The sequence below is a fragment of the Orcinus orca genome, chromosome 14 (genome assembly GCF_937001465.1).
Source record: "Orcinus orca chromosome 14, mOrcOrc1.1, whole genome shotgun sequence".
Taxonomy (NCBI): domain Eukaryota; kingdom Metazoa; phylum Chordata; class Mammalia; order Artiodactyla; family Delphinidae; genus Orcinus; species Orcinus orca.
In genome coordinates, this window is record NC_064572.1 from 13,049,380 (window position 1) to 13,072,953 (window position 23,574).

General features: G+C 40.6%; 1 protein-coding gene across 3 annotated transcripts in view; it reads right to left on the reverse strand.

Moving 5' to 3' along the window:
* The window catches only part of HEATR1 (HEAT repeat containing 1), a 47,705-nt gene that overhangs the window by 6,836 nt on the left and 17,295 nt on the right, over window positions 1–23,574 (reverse strand). For all 3 annotated transcript variants that reach the window (XM_004271557.4, XM_033431304.2, XM_049697340.1), the window contains 19 exons: window positions 22,361–22,544; window positions 22,074–22,210; window positions 21,127–21,319; window positions 16,469–16,638; window positions 15,721–15,879; window positions 14,124–14,366; window positions 13,734–13,865; window positions 12,498–12,601; window positions 12,183–12,326; window positions 10,963–11,081; window positions 10,746–10,867; window positions 9,083–9,211; window positions 7,399–7,629; window positions 6,510–6,636; window positions 4,927–5,087; window positions 2,262–2,308; window positions 2,033–2,156; window positions 1,302–1,442; window positions 498–787 (listed from right to left, as the gene is read on the reverse strand). In XM_004271557.4, coding sequence (XP_004271605.2) covers window positions 498–787; window positions 1,302–1,442; window positions 2,033–2,156; window positions 2,262–2,308; window positions 4,927–5,087; window positions 6,510–6,636; window positions 7,399–7,629; window positions 9,083–9,211; window positions 10,746–10,867; window positions 10,963–11,081; window positions 12,183–12,326; window positions 12,498–12,601; window positions 13,734–13,865; window positions 14,124–14,366; window positions 15,721–15,879; window positions 16,469–16,638; window positions 21,127–21,319; window positions 22,074–22,210; window positions 22,361–22,544 — 2,957 coding nt within the window. The remainder of the gene's footprint in view (window positions 1–497; window positions 788–1,301; window positions 1,443–2,032; window positions 2,157–2,261; window positions 2,309–4,926; window positions 5,088–6,509; window positions 6,637–7,398; window positions 7,630–9,082; window positions 9,212–10,745; window positions 10,868–10,962; window positions 11,082–12,182; window positions 12,327–12,497; window positions 12,602–13,733; window positions 13,866–14,123; window positions 14,367–15,720; window positions 15,880–16,468; window positions 16,639–21,126; window positions 21,320–22,073; window positions 22,211–22,360; window positions 22,545–23,574) is intronic.

The window sequence follows — 23,574 nt, forward strand, 5'->3', positions numbered from 1 at the left end:
TGACACAACATCACCTTAAATAACACCACCACCTTGCAGTTTAACACTTGCTGTGTGTCGGGCAAAAAAGCCCTGCACGCACTGCCCCACGGGCATCCTGTGAGGTTGGTGCTGCCTCGATTTGTAGACGGCAAAGCTCTAACAGGCTGTGTAACCCTGGCCAGCTGGCGAGGCTGCACGCTGGCAAACACCAGAGCCGACGAGAGAGCCAGCACCTGGCAGCTGTGGCCCAACCGGCTGGGCCCCTCTACGAAGCAGTGTTGTCACCTACTGCTTCCGAGGAACGCTGGTCAAAGGGGAGCAAAAACTGGGGGACAATACACATCAGGTAAACGAGAATGTTATTATTTTCCAGTTTGAAGAAAAGGTCACTTCTCTAACAAATCTAATTTTATGAAACTTCTACTGACACTCGGGAAAAAGTCACTAAGGTTTTATTTTCCAGCTGATACCAGAAACCTCGTGCGGTGGTCTTGTGTCCGGTCCCCTCGACATACCTGGGGAGCTGAGGGATGACCAGGGCTTCCAGCGTGGAGACCACCTCGGCCACACACAGCAGGGCACCCCCCAGGACGTTCTTCTCCTCCTTTGTTCCTAGAGCAATCAGCCTCACGGCAGTGTTCAGCACAGGGACAAAAGGCTCTGGATTTTCTGCACCAAAATTCTTGCATAAAAGCTTTAAGGTGTATAAAGCTGTCTGTCTGTTGATCGGTTGTTCTTCTAATGTCTTTCTTTTATGCTTCACCATGGCCACAAGGACTGGGACCAGTTCCAGGAAGTGGTAAACCTGAAAAAGACAGCCCACCGTCCCACATAACTAAAGCTACAAACAAAATGCTAGTCCTTTTCTCCAGTTTTACTGCTTGAGACTCTGCCTAAATGGAGATCAGACCAAGACGTCCTGCGCCACACGATTAAACACAAGCGACCTTTTCTCCATCTGCTTTATTTACTGATAAATGGACGCATGTGCTTGTGACCGATTCTGTATTTATATAAAGCACCCTACCCGTGTGGAGTGAAAGAGGATTAGAATCGTGCTAAAGTTAAGGCAACATATGGTCCATATTAAGCAAGAATACTGCTAGGGTGCAATTCCACTCTAAGAGCTCTTATAACACGTATATACGTGGCTCCTATCAAAATTAGCATCACATTTTAAACACACATGCATCACAGCATTGTATTTGGATAATAATACACTTATTTAAATTGTACCGCTGGAGAAACTTCAAGCAGTTAAATGCAGCTCTGATAAAGCAAAGAATGGGAAGTGGGTCTGTAGCACAGTCTTCACTTACAATTTTCTTCTTCCAGGAGGTTTTCTGCTGTAATTTGTTGTTCAAAAGATCCAAAGCTTTCCGGCGAACAGAAGGCAGTGGGTTCTCCAGCAGCCCTCTGATCACAGGGATGAAGGTTTCTGTGGGCAGCAAGGCATTGACCTACACAGCAGTTTTACATTTAACAAAAAAGGAAAATAAAAAATACAAAAGGGAAGATGACTCATTTAAGACAGACTTCCATTTGCTGCACACCTTCTAGGTGCGAGGCATTTTCACTCACTATCTAGTTGTTAGACTAACCTTTTAGGGAGGCATTACTAACCACATTTATCAAACAACAACAAAAGGATGCTCACACTAAGTGAACTGCTCAATGCCGTGGAGCTAAGCAATTCAGCTAGACCTTAAACAGTGGTCTTGGCCAGTGATTTTACTGATGAACTAGAAACTCCACTGAATAGGTATCTTTTATTCCACTTGAATAAAGCGAACATTATACAGCGGGACATGAATCAATATTTAAAGCATCATATTTATTGAGGCACATGTTCTCATAATTGGTAGGGAAACAACTGTTTTCCAGATAAAGTGATCTCCAGTCATCAAGAGATTCTTTTCCAAGAAAAATCTGGGCTGCCTTCTGTTAAGCTACTGCTAAGTTTACTCTTAAAGTAAAACTTTGTTAAATAACTTTACGGTGACATAGAACAGCAACAAAACACAGAAGACAGGGGGAAATAAACACCCACCTTGTCCAGCATGTCGTAAGCTTTACTGAGGAGTGCTCGCCAAAACTTCCCGGTGAGCTTGTCTGCGTTTCTTTCCATGGACTGTGCTACAGCATTAATGTAGCCGAGAACCATTTCCAGCAACCTGAAACACAGGAGACTCGTAAGAGAGTCTTGTGTACTATTCTTCCAGCTTTTTGATTAAAAATTTGAAATTATTTCCAAATACGAATTTTAAAAAGTAACATACCTCTGTTCAAGGCCTGTCAACACCTGAGGACCGCCACTTTCAACTACCTAATTTTTAAAGAAGGCATCGTTAGAACAATATGACAGCCGATGATGAAAAATCACTTGAAGTGCAATGAAACATCAGAGACCGACCAACTCACTCCCCAGTGTTTTCTGACATTACAATTTAATCAGGTCCAGATCACCCCGTCATACTGTAATAACTCCATTTCCCTTAATTTAATTAGTCTTTTCACTTATTTTGATTACATTCTATAGATATTCAAACTATCTGTAAAGTACTACAAAGATTCAGAAAAATACAGCAAACGATTAACACCTATTAGTTTTCTGAAGTGCTAATCTTTCGTTAGCCCATATCTAATTTTAAGATATTAAGCTTAAGGACACGGCTGTAGTCCCCTCTGTATCATTCCCTAATCCCGATCTCCTTCCACCCCAAGCCCCACAAACTTGAATCTGTGGCTGAATGTTATCAAAGAGTACGTATCAGCCGGCAACATGCCTTCTTGATTATATTAGATTTTTGAGATCTATCTATGGTAACTTATGTTGTTCTAGTTCATTCGTTTTAACTGCACACAGTATTCCTCTCCATGTACCACGACTTATTTATTCATTCACCTCTCTTGGTAGATATTTAGTTTTATGGCCCTTTTTTTCCCCCTTTAGTAACAGTGCTAAAAAAGAACCTTTCTCCTTGAGCATCTAGGCAAGTTTTCATAGAGAAAGGAAACTGCTAGATAGCAGGGGTGAGCATCTTCACTTTGAATGGACACTGCCCCGCACTTTCTGAAGTGGCTGTACCAACTCCTGCTACCCACCACTGTACAAAAATGACCGTGTCCCCCAGCCTTGCCACTTCTTGTATTAACAACTTTAAACTTCCCGCCAGCCTGATAACATCATGGTGATATCCTCTATAATCTGAATTTTCCTTCTTACTAGGGAGGTTGTTTTGTCACATTGGCCATTTGTGATTCCTCTTCAATGAATTCATATTCTTTGCCAGTTGTCCTAACAGAAATGGATACTTCTTGATTTATAACAGCAATACCCTTCTTTTAGTCTGTGGCTTTCTTTTCATTGTTTATGGTGGCTTTTGGTTCAAGTTCTTAAGAAATTCTTTTCCACCCTCCAGGTACAACGATGTTTTTCCCTTGGTTTTCTTCTCAAAGTGCTAAGTAATTCTTTTCACACTGAAGTTTTTAATCCACCTAAAACTGTCTTTTGTTTATATGTAAGATCAGTCTTTCTTCCCCCCACTTGGAAAACAGACCATGCCAGCTCTAGTTCTTGGACCTTTTCTCGCCCCACTGCCATGTGGTGCTACCAGCCATGGAGCACGTTTCTTATATCGCATGGGTGTGTCCGCCTGATGTCCAGTCACACTGACCCGCCTGCGTGCTTGGGAAGCACCGCCATCCTCGGCAAGCCTGCTGGACACAGAGCAATGTCTACGCTGATCACTCTCAAGTCCAATCACACTGACCCGCCCGCGTGCTTGGGAAGCACCGCCGTCCTCGGCAAGCCTGCTGGACACAGAGCAATGTCTACGCTGATCACTCTCAAGTGAGCTTGCTGAGCTAATTACCAGTTGTACAAGTTCATCAAGTCTCTTTTTTTCTGATTCTTACACTTCATTTCTTTTGCTGAGTAGGAATAGTGACAGAGGGCACTTTTGTTCCAGACTTTAACAGGCACATGTTAATGTCTCATCGTGAAGTGTGCTGTAAACCACAGGCTTCTGACGGATGTCTTTATCAGGCTGAGGAGTTCTGTCCATCTCACAGTGGTGAGGATTATTTTTCTGAAATCACGAATAAGCGCTGGATTCACTACATTCTTTCTCTAAATATTTCAATGATCATAGGTTTCCCCCCGGATCTGTTCATGCATTATAACAGAAACAGAATACAGATATTTGAATGCTCAGCCATTCTTACGTTCCTGGTCATGGCCCTGGATCCTCCTTTCTGTTTCTTTATTTCTTCGTTTTGTTTCTGTATTTCCTTCTTTCTCTCTAATTTAAAGTTTAGCACACAAACAGAAAGGTGCACGAGTCATGTGTAGAGCTCACTATATCTGGGTGAAGGAACAGCATGTTAGCAGCACCTCAGAATCCTTCCGCTACTTGACCCTGCCCTTTCCTCCTTCCCAAAGATAGACACTGTTGTCACGTCTAAAACCACAGGTGTGCTTTGCCTGTTCCTGAACTTCATACGACCGGAATCACAGGATGCATTCCTGTGGGTCTGCCTTCTCTCCTTCGATGTTATGCTGTGTGTCACTGAGGTTCACCCACGTCCAGCTATGACGAGACGCTCTGTGCACTCCATGATGATGGACACTTGGGTTGTGGCCAGTTCTGGGCACCATGAACAATGCTACCACGAACATTCTTGTCGATGTCTTTTGGTGCGCATGTTCACACACTTCTGCGGGTATATACCACTTGAGAACAGAACTGCTGAGCCACAGGGTTTACGTATATACAGTCTTAGTAGATCGTGCCCAACGGGTGTTCATGTTGAGGTGAAGAGCACTACCTGTTTCTATTACAGGCATGCCTCACGTTTTCATGAGAGACTTGCCGAGCTGTTTTTACTAGCCTAAAACACAGTTCCTTCAGAAAAAGCAAACACATTTAAAGAACATCTCACCTTTCTGATAAAATTATTGGAAGCCAGGAGCTGAGACATGAAGGACACTGACAAAAATTTAAAATGCCGCAGTTGCTTGCTAGTGTGAGCATCTATGTTAAAAACCTGTAGCATTTCTTCCTGTGATTCGCTCTTGTAAGATACTGATATGGGAAGGGTTTCTGAAAAAGAGCAACAAAACAAGTGACCTCACTCATCTTCGACCTGATTCTTTGGTATATAGATACAGACATAATGAGCAGGGTAATTTGAATCTGAATTCAAATTTGAATCCCACATTCAAATGCATACAATTTTTAGAAAGAAATCTGTTACTCTGTTATACACATAATATACAATATGTATATTATTATACATATGCATGTGTATATATAATTTGTTATACCCAGTTTTTCCTCTTCTAAATCAGTGAAAGATAGGAGTATATTTACCAAGAAAGTACCCAAACAGCCCTGAGAATAGAGTATGTAAGACAAAACCAACCAAACAAAAAATAAGGTAACAGACAAATAAATAGAAGACAAAGATACTGCAAAAGGAGTCTGAACTGGCTCCATGCCCCATTTCCAAAGCTGCAGAGACATTTACTTTGATGGCCCACAACAGACTAAAGCTGCCTTCAACATTTAACTCTAAAAGCTGCAGATGTCTGTCCTAAAACTCTGTAGAATCCCACATTCAAATGTATCAAATATGAAAGAGGTTGGGGTGCCATGGCTGGGGGTCCGTGGTGGGCCACTTAAAAACCACTGTCCTAGAGAGTGACTCAGAATGAAGGCTTCGTCCTCAGCACGTCACCACACACAGCTCACCGGCGCCTCCCAGCTCTGTCCCTCCCAAACCCGGCCAAGCAGGGCAGACAAGGTAAACGGCCGGTCACCCAAACAGTCCCTGTGGAGTCTTCAGACCCTTCTTTCTAATGTACCTCACTGTTCTGCTCCAAAGGGCAGAGAACTAAGAACAGTCAACACGTCAGCCCTTTCTTAAGCCAACCTCATCGGTGCTGTAATTAGCGGAATTTTCTTCAAGACCCCTACGTGATAAAATTTTCATATTTAGTTACCACTGCTGTGGTACCTGCTTTATTTTTCTTCTTATAAAGGTCTTCACGGGAACTCCCTGGCGGGCCAGTGGTTAGGACTCCGCGCTTTCACTGCCGTGGCCCAGGTTCAATCCCTGGTTGGGGAACTAAGATCCCTCAAGCCACACGGCGAGGACAAAAAACAAAAAAAAAAAGCTTCACATTTTAAGGGGAAACTAAGATACAGCTAATAAGATGCTGCTAACTTGCTGTCACTTTACCATCAATTCATCCCAGACACTTGGAAAACTCCACAGCCCACACAGAGGCACAGAGGCACAGAGGTCTGAAAGTCAACGTGTGAGGAACAGCAAGCAGAAATCCCACTTAGTGTTTTCCATAAACATTTGAGAAGGTAACAACCGTATACTCGAATAAAAATTACTAACTTTAAAAAATCCTTCTAAGGACGCACCATGGGTTCTGAAGACAAGCTGCATTACCTTCTCCCTCTCTCAAGCTTCCAGATTAAACAGTAATTAACATCGGACTTAATGCCCACCTTCTTTTTCCTCTGGCAGCTTCATTAAGTACTCAAGGATATTCATCAAGCTTTGGATCTGATGCTGCACAGTAAATTCACAACAGACTGAAATCCAAAATTCAGTGTCTGCCTCTAAAACAGCATCCTGTGTAGAGGAGAGAAACAGGTCGTAAACTGTACCTCTCCAATTTATGTTACTTAGTAAGTACAAATAAGGGAAACGTTTTAAAAGTACTTCTTCGCACAGAAAGCCACTCCACGCTGTTCCTTATGGCACGTGTATGACCAGAGGAATCAGGTACTGAGCTTCTTACATAAAAAAGCCAATTTATGAGAATTATGAGGCATAATTCCAGGATAAACTGCATTATGATATCTGGCAGAAATGAACATATTACTTTACTTGGAGTAGGCTCTAGATCTATTCCTGGATCCCACGTCTAAGAAGCCATTTAAAAACAGCCCTGGACGTGTAACTTCATCTCTCTTCAAAACAGGGCTCTTCAAAACTGTCACCTGCATGTCACTGACTTCAGTGACACCGACCCTCCTCCCCTGCCCCCTAAAAGGCCTTCAACACCATGTTCAGGACACAGCTTAATTCCTGTACAGCTGTCCTCTTTGGGGCTTAATTAAAATACACCCACCCAGCATGGCACCAGCCTAGTTTCTTAGAAAAGTCAAGTCGCCCTCAGGAGAAGCCCTGTTGCTCCTGAGGGCATTCAGTGCCTCAGGCTCTGGAAGCAATTTCAGAGAATGCTAGAAACACCTTAAAAGCCCTTCTGAGCACACACCGTTAAGTAGTGCACACTAAGCACCACCAGCCCCACGTTTAAAGTGGAGAGTAACACAAAACCTGTGTGAAACACCCCCCGTTTTTCCTTGTCACCGCACCCTACGCTCTGACCTTTTCTCCGAAGGCAGCCACCAGCACTGTTTTGGTGACATACTGTTCAAACAGCAGGAGGAGGAGAACCCAGAGGAATCTCTCTGCGCCCAGGGTGCCAACAAGCTGGACGAGGACAGGCAAGCGCCTGTGCTCGGGCACGTGGGGCAGCGCGTCCACAAACACGTTCATGATCTTGACCACGATGCCCTCCACGTTCCTCGTGACTTCTGCAGAGTCGCCACCATCAGACTGCAGGACAGCAAGCAGGGACACTGAGTAGAAGCAAATAACCCTCCGAGAGACAAGCTATAAGCAGACACGAAAAGGCCTTCAGATGTGCCCCCAAAACGTTATCAAAGGAATTCTAATAATCAAAGACCAATCGGTAAGTATCCAAGGAGCATATATAATGTCCTCGGCACTCTGTGGCCCTGAGGGGACTACAAAGTGCACGGCGTGAGCACGTCCCCAAAGGAGATGTATCATCTCCACGAGACACAACACACTTGTGAAAAGGTTAACAGGAGGCACTAGATGGCAGATGCCAAAGACGGGCCCTGAGAGCAAGGCTGCTCTCGGGCCGTCCTGCAAAAACCAAGCAGGATTTGAGTTGTGCCTCGAGAACGGTTTCATCTGAAGAGCAGAGTGTGGCAAGGCCATCAGCTCCCTGCTGCTTTCAGAATAAAGTTCAAACCACCTGGTGTGGGTACTCAGAAGGTAACAGCCTAATGGATGAAAGGATGAAGGAACAGACACCTGCACGAATGGCTAGCCCGGTGCCCCTACTTCCACCCGCTTCGGCTCTCCACGTCCCTCACACACACTGCGCACACCACCCCCAGGCCGGGACTGCCTGCCCTTTCAGGGGGCAAATCCTATCTCCTCTTCAGACCCATTCAAAGTCCACTTCTTAATAAAGTCTGTGTGGTCATCCTGGCCCACGTGGACCTTCCCCTATCCTGAACTCTTCAGTGTTTATCAAATACCACTGGCATATACCATATTAACGCATATCGTTATTTTCCTTTTTATATACGTCTCCTGTAGTGGCTAACTTGCTGGACAGAGAATACCAACCTTGTACCAAGATTAAAAGGAGGAGGTGCTGGATATGGTCATCGCTGAAATGGTCAATAGCATGAGGAAAGACAGTGACAACAGTGGGGGTAAACAGAAAACGCAAGCGGACAGCCATGCCCATTCATGTTCAAGGCTACTTTTTAGTTTCAAAGTCTTCACTCCTTGCTGAGACTAGTCCAGCAGAGACCAGGTCTCACTCATCTCTTTGCGTACTGAGCTCTCAAGGGAATGCTTGGTAAATGTTTGTTGAATTGTATGTTAACACATTTGCTCTAAAACTTCCTATTTCATCGACCTACACAGGGGTCTTATCAAACTGACGCAACATCCTGAGATACACGGTAAATGTAAATGCACTTTGTCAGAGGAATGTTAAGGCACTTGTATAGTTATACTGGCAGTACAGCAGAACCAGCTCGGCATGTTTATAGGTATTTCTGGAAAAGACATTATTTCCAAGAGTACTCCTTAGCTTCACCACTTTAAAATTTAAGGGGCATAAATAACTGAGCATTTCAGAAAGGCTTTTCATGTCATGTATTTACCACTACTTGAATTTCATGCTATGTAAAATCTTAAAAATCAGAAAAATAACACCCATAATGGTGGAAAGACAGCTTACCTGCATAAGTGCTGGAATTACCATTTTCACTGTCTTGTTAATAACTTGAAAACTGTAAGTATCATCTAGACGCATCACATTGGCTCCCATAAATGTAAAAATAGACATGATGTTGTGTAGAACTTTATCCTGAAAGAAAACACATTTTTCCATATTTTCCATTTTAAGCACATCAAGTATCAAGATTCATTAAAATCAGCAATAAAAAGAAATAACTCAAATTAAAAATAGGCAAAGGATTCGCAAAGACATTTCTCCACAAATAAACAAACGGTCAATAAGCACATGAAAAGATGATCAATATCACTTATTAAGAAAATGCAAAATCCAAATCAGAAGACACCACTTCATACCCACTAGGATGACTATAGTAAGACAATAACAGCTGTGAGGGAGTGGGGACATAGAACCTCAGACACTACTTGGTGGGTACAATTTGCTCTGGCAAATAGTCTGACAGTTTCTCAGAAAGTTAAGTTGGCCTATGACCCAGCAATTCCACTCCTATTGAAAATACTGAAAACATATTCACATAAAATCTCCTATACGAGTGTTCACAGCAGCGTAACTGTTAACAGCCAAAAAGTGGAAACAACTTAAATGTCCGTAAACTAATGATAAACAAAATATGGTATACACGTACAATGGTATATTATCCAGCCATAAAAAGAATACTGATTCAAGCTTCAAAACGGATGAACCTTGGAAACGTTACATGAAGTGCAAAACAGACACAAAAATGGCCACGTATTATAAGATTCCATTACAGGAAACGTCTAGGATAGGGAAGGTAGATCAGGGTTGCTGGTGGTAAAGGAAACAGGCAGTGAATGCTAATGCACACGGGGTTTCTTTCTGGGGTTGATGAAAACGTTTAGGAAGTACATAATGGTGATGAGTGTACAATTCTGTGAATAAAGTAAAACCACTGAATCGTATACTTTAAATGGGTGGCATTTAACTATATATTCATATGGCATACGAACTATATTTCAATAAAAACAAAAGAAAAATATCAATGATTCTTAATTTTTTCTGGAATATCTACCCCTTTGAGATCTATTGACTCTACACCAAGGGGAAAAAAAACCCATACACATTAAATCTTGTATATGATTTTAGTAGATTAAGAGACCCGCTAAAGGTCATGGAGAACCAACTCCAGGTTAGTACATCTGACCTAAATCCCCTACATGAAAATATTTTCAATCTCTTCAAAATTTTTTAAATGACGTATTTCTATAAGGAACACAATTTCTTTAACTGAGGTACTTTATAATCAAATTAATTTTAAGTCACTGGTTGAAAGCTGTGTGAGGATTACCTGAGGATTCACGGGATTTTTTCCAAATAACACTAATACCACCACTTATTGGATAGCTACGTTGCACCTAGCACCGTGCTAAGTGCTAACAATAAATTATCCAATCCCATTCTCACAACAATCCTACGAAGAAGGTTACTATTATTCTCCACTTCACAAAAAGGGGAACCAAAGCTTAGTAAGATCAACCAGCTTACTGTCTCAGCTATTAAAGAAGCAGGGCCAAGAGTCCCATCAGCACTGTAAGACCCAGAATGTCCACTGAATTCAGAACAGTGCAGGCCTACGCATTTCCATGGAAAAAAATATCTGCTTAAGTCTTAAATCATTAACACTTACAGGAAATATTCCAGCAACAGTACCCAAAAGTAAAAGGGCATGGTGATGGGTCTGAGGCATCTCGGAAACGCGGATGCACTGAACTATCAATTCCACGTTGAACTTCTCCTCATCGAGAACATCTACAGAGTGAGAAATAAAAAATCTCTAAGTGGTAGGTACATTCATACTCAGAGTAGATAATCCTTCCCCCCTTTCCTTCCAACAAATTACACACCTTTTGGTATTTTGCCGCCATCTGGAGAGAGTTTTTGGCAGATGTTAAGCAAACAACTTAGAATTAACTGTTTGGTGTATTCCATACTTCCCTGCTCCAGTGGCAAAGGCTCTAAACACCTTCAGGATGCCCGGAAGAGAAGTGATGGGAAATGAAAGAGTTGTACAATTTCAGTGCTGCATTAATGACCACTGTCCAGAACATATATTAAATAAACATTTAATTTAAAATAAAACATTAACATTAAACATTTAATGCTAATAAAATATTAACATTATTTAAACATCAAGTCTAGGGCTTCCCTGGTGGCGCAGTGGTTGAGAGTCTGCCTGCCGATGCAGGGGACACGGGTTCGTGCCCCGGTCCGGGAAGATTCCACATGCTGCGGAGCGGCTGGGCCCGTGAGCCATGGCCGCTGAGCCTACGCGTCCAGAGCCTGTGCTCCGCAAAGGGAGAGGGCACAACAGTGAGAGGCCCGCAGACCGCAAAAAAAAAAAACAAAAAAAAATCAAGTCTAGAGCCTGCGCTCTAAAGCCCACAAGCCACAGCTACTGAGCCCGTATGCTACAACTACTGAAGCTCACGTGCCTAGAGCCCCTGCTAGACACATCTACAGAAAGCCTGCGAGGAGCAACAAACACCAAACGCAGCCAAAAATAAATAAATAAACATTTAAAAAACCAAAAAACATCAAGTCTATAAACATGATGTAAGATTTCTAACTCTGATTCTTCTAGTGCAGGCAGGCGCTTATGTCACATTACCTCTCCTCTCTATCGCACCTTCCATCAACCTATTTTAAATCTCCTTAGAGGACAACCTTGGGAATTACTTTCTTTTTGGACGAGAGCACACATCCGCGATGCAACGCATACACTACAGCTATCTAATAACGCACACCTAAAAAATATAGTGGGTGTCACACTATATCCTTAAATACAAGTAATGATGCCCCCGGGGACATGGTGTTGAAAGTGAGGAAGGAAAGTAAGCTGGAGAAAGCGCTCATTTATTACGTAATACAGGATGAAGGTTAGTTTCGGGCCCTGGCAATGGGTTCCTATAATCATTCTTTAAATCTTTCAACTATAGTATTCAACTTGCTCTATTTTACAGACTAGCTAAGCAAGAAGTGAATGTGAAAAGAGAATGTTAAATAAAATAAGATGGGCAAGAATTAGAATCTCATTCTCTCACAGATCAAAGGCAAGTGTCATTACCTTGACAGCAGGTTAAAAAGAGTCGGTATCAATATCTGAGGACTTTTGAGTTTCTTTTTGTGCTGCAGTAATTCTAGGATGAGGGTTGCTCTTTGCCAGTAAGAACCTCCAACTTCCTGAACAGATTCTAGATCTTGTGATTTTCTGGGAAACAGACAAGACAAAAAGTTAGAAGAGTAAACATTATCAACGCTAATAAGTAAAAATGATTGTATCCTATTATGCCCAATTGATGGGTATCAAAAAATCACAATGGTTCCAAAACATCCAAGGCCTGGGGGACAACAGTGTTCTCACTGCATTCATGGCTCTTACTTCTGCTGCATTTTCTGCCTCCTTGTTTGCTGAATTGTGCCTAAGGACTTAGTTTTATCTGGTGGCTCCAGTTCTATTCTGACTTGTTCAGCATTAACGGAAATCTGGAATATGAAGGAAGAATGGGTGATGACAGGATTCCATGGGTTAAAATTAGAGCAGTTTACGTTGATTCAAACAGATACAATGAACATGTTTCTGTCCACTTTGTCCCCCTACAACCCTACAGCCCAGTCCAATGGCCAAAGGCAAATATCACTGACAATTTCTTATGTATTGTTTGGGAAATTTTCCATATACCAACAGCTCTATAAAGATTAAACACAGACAGACAGACAAACAGACAGACAGACACACACACACACACACACACACACACACACACACACACACTCTCACAGAGGAGCATATTATGTACACTGCTCTGTGCCTTAATTTGTTCCACTTAACTCATCTTAGAAATCTAAGTAATTATGTTAAAATTCTGAAAACTGCAGAATCTGGATACTAAGACTTTACCACACTATTATCTATTTTTGTGAAAGTATTTTCCTAAAAAAGCACAACAAAACAAAACACTAAGTAACTAGGTGGTTATTCTGATCTACAGCTAGGTTCCAAGATACATATAAACCAATGAGCAGATTCTCAATTCCATTCTATATGTCATTAAACAGCTATTTAAATCAAGCAGAATAATCCACGACCCAGCTGAACATGAAGCCACCATTCATTCCTGTTCTTGCATAAGAGGGAGATCCTCCCTAATATGAGTAAGATCCAAACTAACATACACCCTACGTGTTCAAAACTATAATTATTTCATACAGTAAAAATAATGATGGGGCTTCCCTGGTGGCGCAGTGGTTGAGAGTCCGCCTGCCGATGCAGGGGACACGGGTTCGTGCCCCGGTCTGGGAAGATCCCACATGCCGCGGAGCAGCTGGGCCTGTGAGCCATGGCCGCTGAGCCTGCGCGTCCGGAGCCTGTGCTCCGCAACAGGAGAGGCCACAACAGTGACAGGCCCACGTACCGCAAAAAATAATAATAATAAAATAATGATGAAGACTTATAACGTTGATTTTGCACTTTCTCTATGACTTCCTTTTCCATGATTCTGGTTAATGGGAACATCTGACTTCCTAAAAGCATTATAAAATGGAGGAAACTTAAACATGGTGTTACTTGGAAGAGAGTAAACATCAATAAACAAATGGCAGGAAGTTTGCAACTTACCCCTTTAAAAACACTGCTAACAGTCTGAGCACAATGTGAGTTTTTACAGTTCACCAATAAATCAAACAATGTGCACAAAAGCTTCTGCTGAACCCTTTCATCTGAAATAGCTGCAAAAAATGGCTTCGTAATCTAGAGGCAGAAAAAAGGCAATTGAGATAAATGAACAAACTTCAATTCCAAACATGATCTTTCTATCATTCTCTTTTACAATGTGAAACTGGTCTCCATTTTGTCAGTTTAAATGACTCATGTACATCATTCAGTTTTGCAAAATGGGTCAAATATATCATATTCCTTTAAGATATGCCCAGTCTATTTTCTTGAAGTAAGACATTACAGATCTTTGAAACCCTGAACATGCTTTAGTTTCTGACAGAAATCACTGACCTTTTCGAGGGCTGTAATCTGAATGGTTGGCATTCCTGTGCAAAGTTCCTTTGTTGTGTGCACAGCTTTTATAAATATATCTAGACTCTTCGGGTCCTTATGTAAAAGGGAAGCTGAATATTCATTATATTTTCCCAGAATGAGATGCAGAGCAATGACCTCATCTTTCAGGACAACTGTGGGCTCCTTCTGGATCTTTTCTAACAGTTGCTCAATCACAGGCAACAGCTGAGAAAGTACCATCTAAAGTTTGGAAAATTTATTAGTAAATAGTTATCTATATGGATACAAGTTTTTGCTAGCTGTACAAAGATATCCGAAGATATGCTGCAAGACTGGAAGCTTAGCCCGGAGAAAAAAAACCAATAAAATAATGACCTCTTAAGACACAGGGATGTACTGTGTCTGGGACACTAAGGCACCTAAGTGCCTCCAACTAAGGCACCCAGGTCCCCTCTGACAGTTCAGTCTGTAACAGTCAAAAGCTCCAAACCCTTTAGAGATGACAAGAAAAATAATCTGTGAGCATCCTAACACTTTCTGAAAATAGGAAATACAAACTCAAGTTTTGGACTATAAAAATAAATTGTACTTTTTCTACACTACATTTCCAATGCTGTGTAATTAATATTAATTCAAATTATGTATCTGAAGTCTTTAATAACTCAACCAGGAGTCAGCAAATTACGGCTTGCAGGCCAAGTCCAGAGGACCATCTGTTTTTGTCAATTTTGTTTACTGAAACACAGGCATGCTCATTTGTTTACATACTGTCTGAGGCTGCTTTCGCAATACAATGGCAGAACTAAGTGGCTGCAACACATTCTGTATGGCCCACAGAGCCTAAAATATTTACTACTTGGTTTTTTACAGACCAAGACTGTCAATTCCTTGTTTATACCAGGGACGACACAGAGCTGATAAAGGCCATCTGTTTGCTTACAACAAGACAATATAATCAAATGGCTTTTACTCCATTTGATCCCTCTTTTAGTTCAAGTTGCAGTCAGTCCAAGAATGGTAAGGTCCATGGGCGTTTTTGGAACACAAGGATGAGAAGCAGTTTTTCTGTACCAGCACAAACCACCACACAAACATGTGATTCACAACCTCTTTCTTTTGAATCACAGGCTTCCTTGACAACATAATGAAAGCTTTGGATTCTCTCCACAGAAAAATGTACAGCCACATACATTTTAAAAATGAGTAAATGATTTTGGAATGTGCACAGACTTTTATGTTCAAATATATTATTTTGTGGAGGATTTTCACCTGAAGAACAAACAAAAACTAACAGTTTTTCAGCAGTGCATTGCCAGTGTTTTTCCCTGTGAAACTGTAAAATTCATTTAAAATCACATCAGTGATGAGACAGGGATAACACACAATTTTAAAATGGAAAGAAACTCACTAATATTTGCTTTTTGTATCCTGTATCTCTTTTCTCCACCTCAACTCTTCCCCCTCCCAAATTAATAAAATGTTCACATCTGAGTGTATACATGCAACTCTCACAAAGTCTTACGCACATGTGAGCAGTTACAATAATCTTTAGTAACATCACATGGATTGGACAGCCCACTTAAACTGCACATACCTCACTGCTGACGTCCTGAAGTACTTTCATCAAATCTTTTGCAATATAAGATGGGCAACTATATACACAATAAAGTAGGTTTTTCAAAGTTTCAGACAACTTCTGATGAGATTTCAGCTTCTTTTCTCTCTGTAGTTCCTCAAATAAAGTAGCCAAATCCTAGTATACAAAAAAAGAAAACCAGATTGGAAAAAAAAAAGTTACATGTACTACTTATGGAAGATTCTTTGCCAAATGATGCGACACTGCTCATGATTTTCAATACCCTTAATAGGAAAGGGTATCACTACCCATCAGGTAGCTTACTATCAAAAGCTAAACACTGGCCTTTTAGCCAGTAAAAAGATAGCAGAAATGAAACATGGCATTGCTATCTTTTTTAAATGGGGGAAGAAAGACGTGCAGACACTGACGTATCAATTTCTAAATTCAATGACTTAGTCAATAAAAATCCCTGCAGGGCTTCCCTGGTGGCGCAGTGGTTGAGAGTCCGCCTGCCGATGCAGGGGACACGGGTTCATGCCCCGGTCTGGGAGGATCCCACATGCCGCGGAGCGGCTGGGCCCGTGAGCCATGGCCGCTGAGCCTGCGCGTCCGGAGCCTGAACGGGAGAGGCCACAACAGTGAGAGGCCCGCGTACCGCAAAAAAAAAAAAATCCCTGCAAAGCAGAATGTCAAGAAAGGAGAAAAAGGTTCATGTGTCCACACGGGCATACACACTCTCAATCTTCTTTGCTACTGAGTTTACCTGAGCGACATAGGTGGCATCTGAGGTGATCTCCTCTGCTTTAGGAACCACGTGATCTATGATCAGGTGAAACTGGGATGCCACTCCGCTGAGGGCCTGGAGACAATGAATGGCAGCCCTACGTACTTCTTTTATGGGGCTTCCCAGATTAACGAGTAGAGATGTCACCACTAAAACCAAAGGGAAAAAAATTTAAGTAACGATTCAAAACACTGAAACAGTGTAAAACTTCAATAGTACCAAAGGGTGCATGATGCAAGTTTTCCTCTCAGCTCCAGCTCCCTCTCTGAAGACCAGTCACTGTTTAATTATTTGTTTTCTATTCTAGAGAAGTGTTAGACATTTTCTGTTATATTCTTTTGAAAACACACAAATGAGACCACAGCATACATACCCTGTTCTGCACCAACTGCTATCACATCTCAATGTATACTGGAAAGGTTTTCCATGTAAGTACATACATATCTGCGTTAAGTATCCTTTTAAAACCGTACACAAATGCTCCATTGTATTTTACTTTACTGGTTACTGGATTTTACCTTACTGGTAAAAGTTTAGATTGTTTCTAGTCTTTTGGCATTAAAACTGCTGCAACAAACACCCTGTACATACATCCTTGCACAAGAGTGCAGAGGAAATAACCCATCTGTGCATGACACTTTGCAGATATTTTGTCCTGAATAGATGTTTGTTTTCACTTTCTTTTTGATGTGGAAATTTTATAGCTTTATAGAAGAATTTTTCTTCCAGTTTTACATGCTGCTTTGAAAGGTGCTCCCCACTCTAAAAGAGTTTTAAAAGTATCTACCTCTAGTATTCCATATTTTCTTCTAACACTAAAACTAAGTGTTTTTTAATGTGAAATCTTTAGTTCAGGTGAAATTTTTGTCTAAAGAATAAGGTTGGAGTCAAGCTTCTTTAATGTTTGCAAATGGCTAGCAGATGTCCTATGTAACAGTCAACCTAAGAACCCCACAGACCTGGGATATCAGCTTTGCCATTCATACATCTCATCAGTATCTGAAACGTATCTATTTTTGCCAACTATACTTCTAGAACCATGTTCAGTAAAAATGATGCACTTAACAGGAATGCTTCTGTTTCGCCAATTACGTGGCAAAAATACTAGCTTTTGATTTGAGAAGTATTTTCATCATGTTACTCCTACTCTGCTGTCACTTAATTAGGAGTAATTACTGATTTTTATCTCATGCCTTTTCAGATCTTTGGACATGATTATATGGGTTTTCTCTAGCCAGTTATATAATAGAATACCTTGTTTTGAACCAACTTTGTATTTTGGAATGAACTCTGGGGAAATGTTTATTTTCTAAAATAATGTTGCTGGACCCAGCAAGTATTTTATTTAGAATTTTTGCATCATTATTAAATACAGCGATCGCCTTTTATCTGTAAGGATGTTGTGCTGGTTTTAGACAAAGAATCTGGAAGTTTTCCTTGGTTCTATGCCCTGCCCACTTCAATAACACTGAAATAACCGGCTTCAAGGACCTGGTAGAAATCAAGTGAATCAGGGTTTTTTGAAGAAAAGTCTCCAGGATAAAGAGACATCTAAAATCCTTTTATGGTAATTAGTTATTTAAGCTTTATTCCATACTACTTACTGGGGCAAATTTTGGTGATTTTTATCTTGCTGGAAATGATCCATTCTACATACACTACTTCTGGAATGCTAAGGAAGAGTGTGATAAGCTTTCATACTCTTCCAAGAAGGTCCTATGAAAGCTGGAAATCCTTCCTGGTCTCCATGACATTAATTTATAAAGTAAAGCCAAATATGAACAGCTGAGAAGTTGAATTCATACAAAGGGCAGCATCAGGCCAAGGTATCTGTTTGCTAAAATTCCCAGTAGAGTGGGGCAGAGCTTTCAGAAAAAGCCAAATTCAAAAACAAAGTACTAACTACTATGGTTACTATGTTCAAGTAAGTAACTGGAACCCAAGGTGGGTTAAACTACATTATTTAAGCAATCAGCTGTTAAGTATGTCCTTCCACTTAAAAGTCTATGTGACTTCATTCTCCCAACTAATTTTTTTCAGATTTGAAATAGCATATTTTACATAAAAGCTGAAAAAAATACTTGAGTTTTGCTTTTAAACATGTAGATAAACTTACTATATTGATAAGGCATAACAAACCAACAGCAGCCTCCAGCTTACAAACGTTAAACTCTTATTCATTTAGCAAAGACTTGCTCTATGCAAGCCTGAGCTGGAATACATATTTGCAAAGAAAGTAAAAAAACTGGTTAGATTCCCAAGCCACTGACAAAAAGTTAACTCATACAATTATATTAATATTGCAAACCCTTTTTCTTTTGCACAGCATAACATTTTCTTGTAAATATATGAAAACAAATACCAGCCAACACTTCCTAGACTCCTAAGGGAAAAGGTATGGCTAGAAGCTCACTGTGGATTCACAGTGGAGTGCTCTGAGGACAGGTGCAATGAGGAAGCAGCCCTCTGCTTGAGGCCCTGGGGGACTCTAGTGGTCCTTGAGCTTCCATGAAGAACAGAGTGCATCTCTCCTGTTTTCAGTGGAGTAACTGTGACATATCTAGGCAGCATAAATGCAAAAGTACTTCAGGAAGTGGAGAGGTGACAGAAGGCAAAACAGCAGGGGTAGAAAGGGAGCCCATCTTGCAGCAATACCAGAGGAAAAGTTAGGTCCTTTGGTCATGCTATGTACAAAGAGGCATATATTCCTCAAAAGCCACTGCCTTTGATGCCAAAGGATAGCACATTTCACACCTAATTAGAAAATCTAACTACTTATGACTTCGTTTTTTTGAAAACTCGTAAGTTTAACAGTAGATAACTATTTTAATAAACTATGGTATCTTCACACAAAATATTCTGCAGACATTTAAAAAATATATATAATTCTATATTTATTAATATAGAAAGATGCTTACAATGTATTCATTCAAAAAGTTTAAAAAATGCCCAGGACATATACCCTGAGAAAACCATAATTCAAAAAGAGTCATGTACCACAATGTTCACTGCAGCACTATTTACAATATCCAGGACATGGAAGCAACCTAAGTGTCCATCAACAGATGAACGGATAAAGAAGATATGGCACATATATATAATGGAATACTCAGCCATAAAAAGAAACAAAATTGAGTTATTTGTAGTGAGGTGGATGGACCTAGAGTCTGTCATACAGAGTGAAGTAAGTCAGAAAGAGAAAAACAAATACCGTATGCTAACACATATATATGGAATCTAAAAAACAAAAAGAAAAGGTTCTGATGAACCTAAGGGCAGGACAGGAATAAAGACACAGATGTAGAGAATGGACTTGAGGACACAGGGAGGGGGAAGGGCAAGCTGGGACAAAGCGAGAGTAGCCTGGACATATATACACTACCAAATGTAAAATAGATAGCTAGTGGGAAGCGGCTGCATAGCACAGGGAGATCAGCTCGGTGCTTTGCAACCACCTAGAGAGGTGGGATAAGGAGGGTGGGAGAGAGACGCAAGAGGGAGCGGATATGGGGATATATGTATACATATAGCTGATTCACTTTGCTTTACAGCAGAAACTAACACAACACTGTAAAGCAATTATAGTCCAATAAAGATGTTAAAAAAAAAAAAGTCCAGGAAATTCACATCCGAAAAACCTGAATAAACCTTCTTAAAAGTAAATCCACCTTAAAAAGGGACTGCAATATTTCAGTAAGTAGTGGAGAAAAAATTACATTCGTGGGATTTTATTGTGTAAGTAAAACTTAAAATTGTATATCTATCTCACATATAACAAAATTTTGGTTACAACTGTTAATTATGTGCTCTTTCAAGAAGCTAATAAAAGATAAATATTGAGAAATTGTTCTGGGGAAAATGTATGATCATTCACTTTGCTTTCATAGAAAATTTATAACAAGTGATTTGGGAATAAAAACCTTAATCAAGAGCATGTTCAAATTCTCCACAGGCCACTCTCATTCCTCTGATACTTAAATGATTCCATCATCCTCATCAACTTTCTCATCGTCAATCACTATAGGGTCTAATTCTGACAGATCCTCTCATTTGTCAATAGCTTTGCAAGTCAATCCACTTCTCAACAGCATATTTATCAACTTTATGAAATTCTGCATCTTTTGCAAAATTTACAATTTACTTTATAAAAACAGAAGTTTTATTTTTGGGTGTTTCATTAGTGAGCGTCCAACCTGATAAAAGAGATACCTGATAAAAGAGATAAATCCAGGAGGGTTGCTTGAATGGAGACCAATTTAATAATTAATCAGTTGAATGCTGAATTGTATTATGATGGTTTGGCTTCCCTAGACAGCCCAGTTACTATTCAAAAAATGAACAGATGGATATTAAAAACCCATGATTAACCACTTGCCATTTTTATTATCTGTTTTGGTGAGATTTTGCCACTGACGTTTAGAACTTAAAAGCAATACTCAGAAGTAACCAAAAACAGTCTACAAATACACAAAAATAGATACGCACACAAATACATACATACACAGACAGAAAGAGTATCCACCCACACTAATAAAAAAATAAAAAGAAATTCTCCAAACTACGACCTTCACACACCACACGTGGAGAAAGAATTACCATCTGGTCACGACAGAACGGAACGATGCTACTTGTAGTACCTGGAGAAGATGCGGATGCCAGCTGATGTTTACACTGAGCTTTCTGAGAAGAGAGCATTGCAAAGCCCACATAAAGAGCTTGAGTCTGCAGCACTGTTGTCACCCTGCAGTTAAGTGGATTTGAAAGGCTAGAACCATAGGTCCATAAAACAGAAAAGAACTTGAATAACTGGAAAACATCTTCTAGATGTACCTAAATTAAAAACAAAACACAGTGAAGTTTAATTTAATTTTTACTCACATAAGCTGGTTCCAAATCCTCTTTCCACTAGTGTACAATTACAGAAAACAATTTATCGCAACGTTTTGCTTTGTCTAGTCACTTAAAATTATTCTCTGCTTGGTACTTTAACCGACTGGGAAGGGTGTGAAAGAATTCGGACGACTCACTATAATTTTGCACTTGAACACATTTAACAACAATGGAAAGCATGAGGTTGCCAGGCAGAAAACCAAGACAAAAGTGATGTCGGGAAGCCTCACTAAGAAAGTACCGTGAGGTGGAGTGAGCAGTGTCAACTGTGTCAAATGCTGTCGAGAGGGCAGGTAAGACAAGAGCAAAGAACTGACCACTGGGCGTGGCAGCACAGAGGTCACGGTGCCGTGATGAAATCTCTTCACCAAGCGACTGCATATCCTAAATCACCTCTCTGAACTGCAGTTTCTCATTGGTAATGACAGTAGTCAACCGAACATATCTGGCCATTGCGATTACTAAACACCTGAGCAGGCCTAACGCATGAGGAGGCCGGCAGCAATGTCAGTCTCCATCCAACCTACCGACAGGTGTCACGAATCAGCACTGCTTTACAGGGTCTGCATCCATCACCACACGCTCGTCACTGTCTAAAAGTCTACTTTCACGTTCATTAAAAACTGTCATAACTCAAAGAATCTACAACATCTTCTTCAAGGGGAGAGTCTGCCTGAAAAAGGTGAGCTAGTACCTTCATGAAAAGTTTCATCAGAACCCGAAAATGGACGGTGTCAGCACCACTGAGAACCAGCTCGAAGAGCCCAATGAGCAAGCACAAGTAGTCTCTGCTGTCTTCTTTCAGCTGCTCAGGATTCCACCAGGTATCGTCTACGGGGACGTTAAGAGAAGGAGAAACGGTGCATAAACTTATGCAAATACACCGCTGAGAACTTCTCATTCAAGACAAAGAACAAGTTGTGGAATCAATAACTCAGTTTTCCATAGTATCACATTGAAAGGATTCACAGCTTGTTCTACCTTTAGGAAAAGATTTAGGAGCCTTTAGTGCATGAATAAAATTTTTCAGTGAAAACACGAATAAAACTGAGTCCTCCACAGCAATCCTCCGGGCAGTCTTGAGCTGTTCTACATAATGTGCCCACAGCTCCAATGGTATCCCTCTGTCCATCATCAGCTCAAAATTCCATTCTGAGGGGATCTCCTGAAATGTTAAAGGAAGCAAAAATAGCACAAGTTTAAAGGGGTTCTGAACATGGGTTATACAGATGGACTGCAATGGCTATATGACTGGGTAATATGCAAAATTTTGTCTATATGTGTATTTGGGTGGGGAGAGGAATAATAGTTTTAATCAGATTTTTAAAGAGATCTAACCATCACTATTCACAAGACACAAATAAGTTCATCATGGCTTCATTTTATCTATGTTTTCTTAAAACATCATCTCTAAAAACAAATGTTATTCATGTAATTTATCCTTGTCAAATAAAGGGTAGGCACGTTTCTAAACAGAAAAATAAGGTACTGGATTTCCAAGAGATCCTTAAAGGGACTTTTCTCATTTCATACTTTTCCTGCTTATCTGAAGAAGGTACATGGTCAAATCCCCAAACTTGCAGATGATTCTAAACAAGAAGCAAAACGTTAAGGTGTTTAGATGTTACACTACAAGCGCCAAAAGGAAGCATGAGAAATGGTGCAGGAAAACAACAAACGAGACTCCATGTAGGTGAGCGCAGAATAATAACTTGGTAGTAAAATAACCCAAAGCCAGACTTTTAAGATAATAACTCTAGTGAGGGATTTCATTGGCTCAAAGTGCTGCTACTGCCGAAAAGATGCTCGGGTCTCTCAGAAAGGGCATCAAATATAAAACCACCTGTTATCTACGTGTGTATAAAACACTCGATTTGTCCACACTTTACCACTGAGAACAAATACAGTCCGGGTCACCACACTTTCAAAAAATAAAGAAAGAAGTTAAGAAGGGCTCATCTGGGTATGTGGGTGTGTACGTATGTATTTATTTGCCACGCTACGTGGCTTGCAGGATCTTAGTTCCGCGACCAGAGATCAAACCTGGGCCCTGGTAGTAAAAGAGTGCCGAGTCCTAACCCCTGGACTGCCAGGGAATTCCCTGGGCTATTTTTTAAAATATGAAGATTCAGTCTCTTAAAGTTTACATAAATTTAGCTATAATGGCTATGACCAGAACTTATAAAATCCTGAGA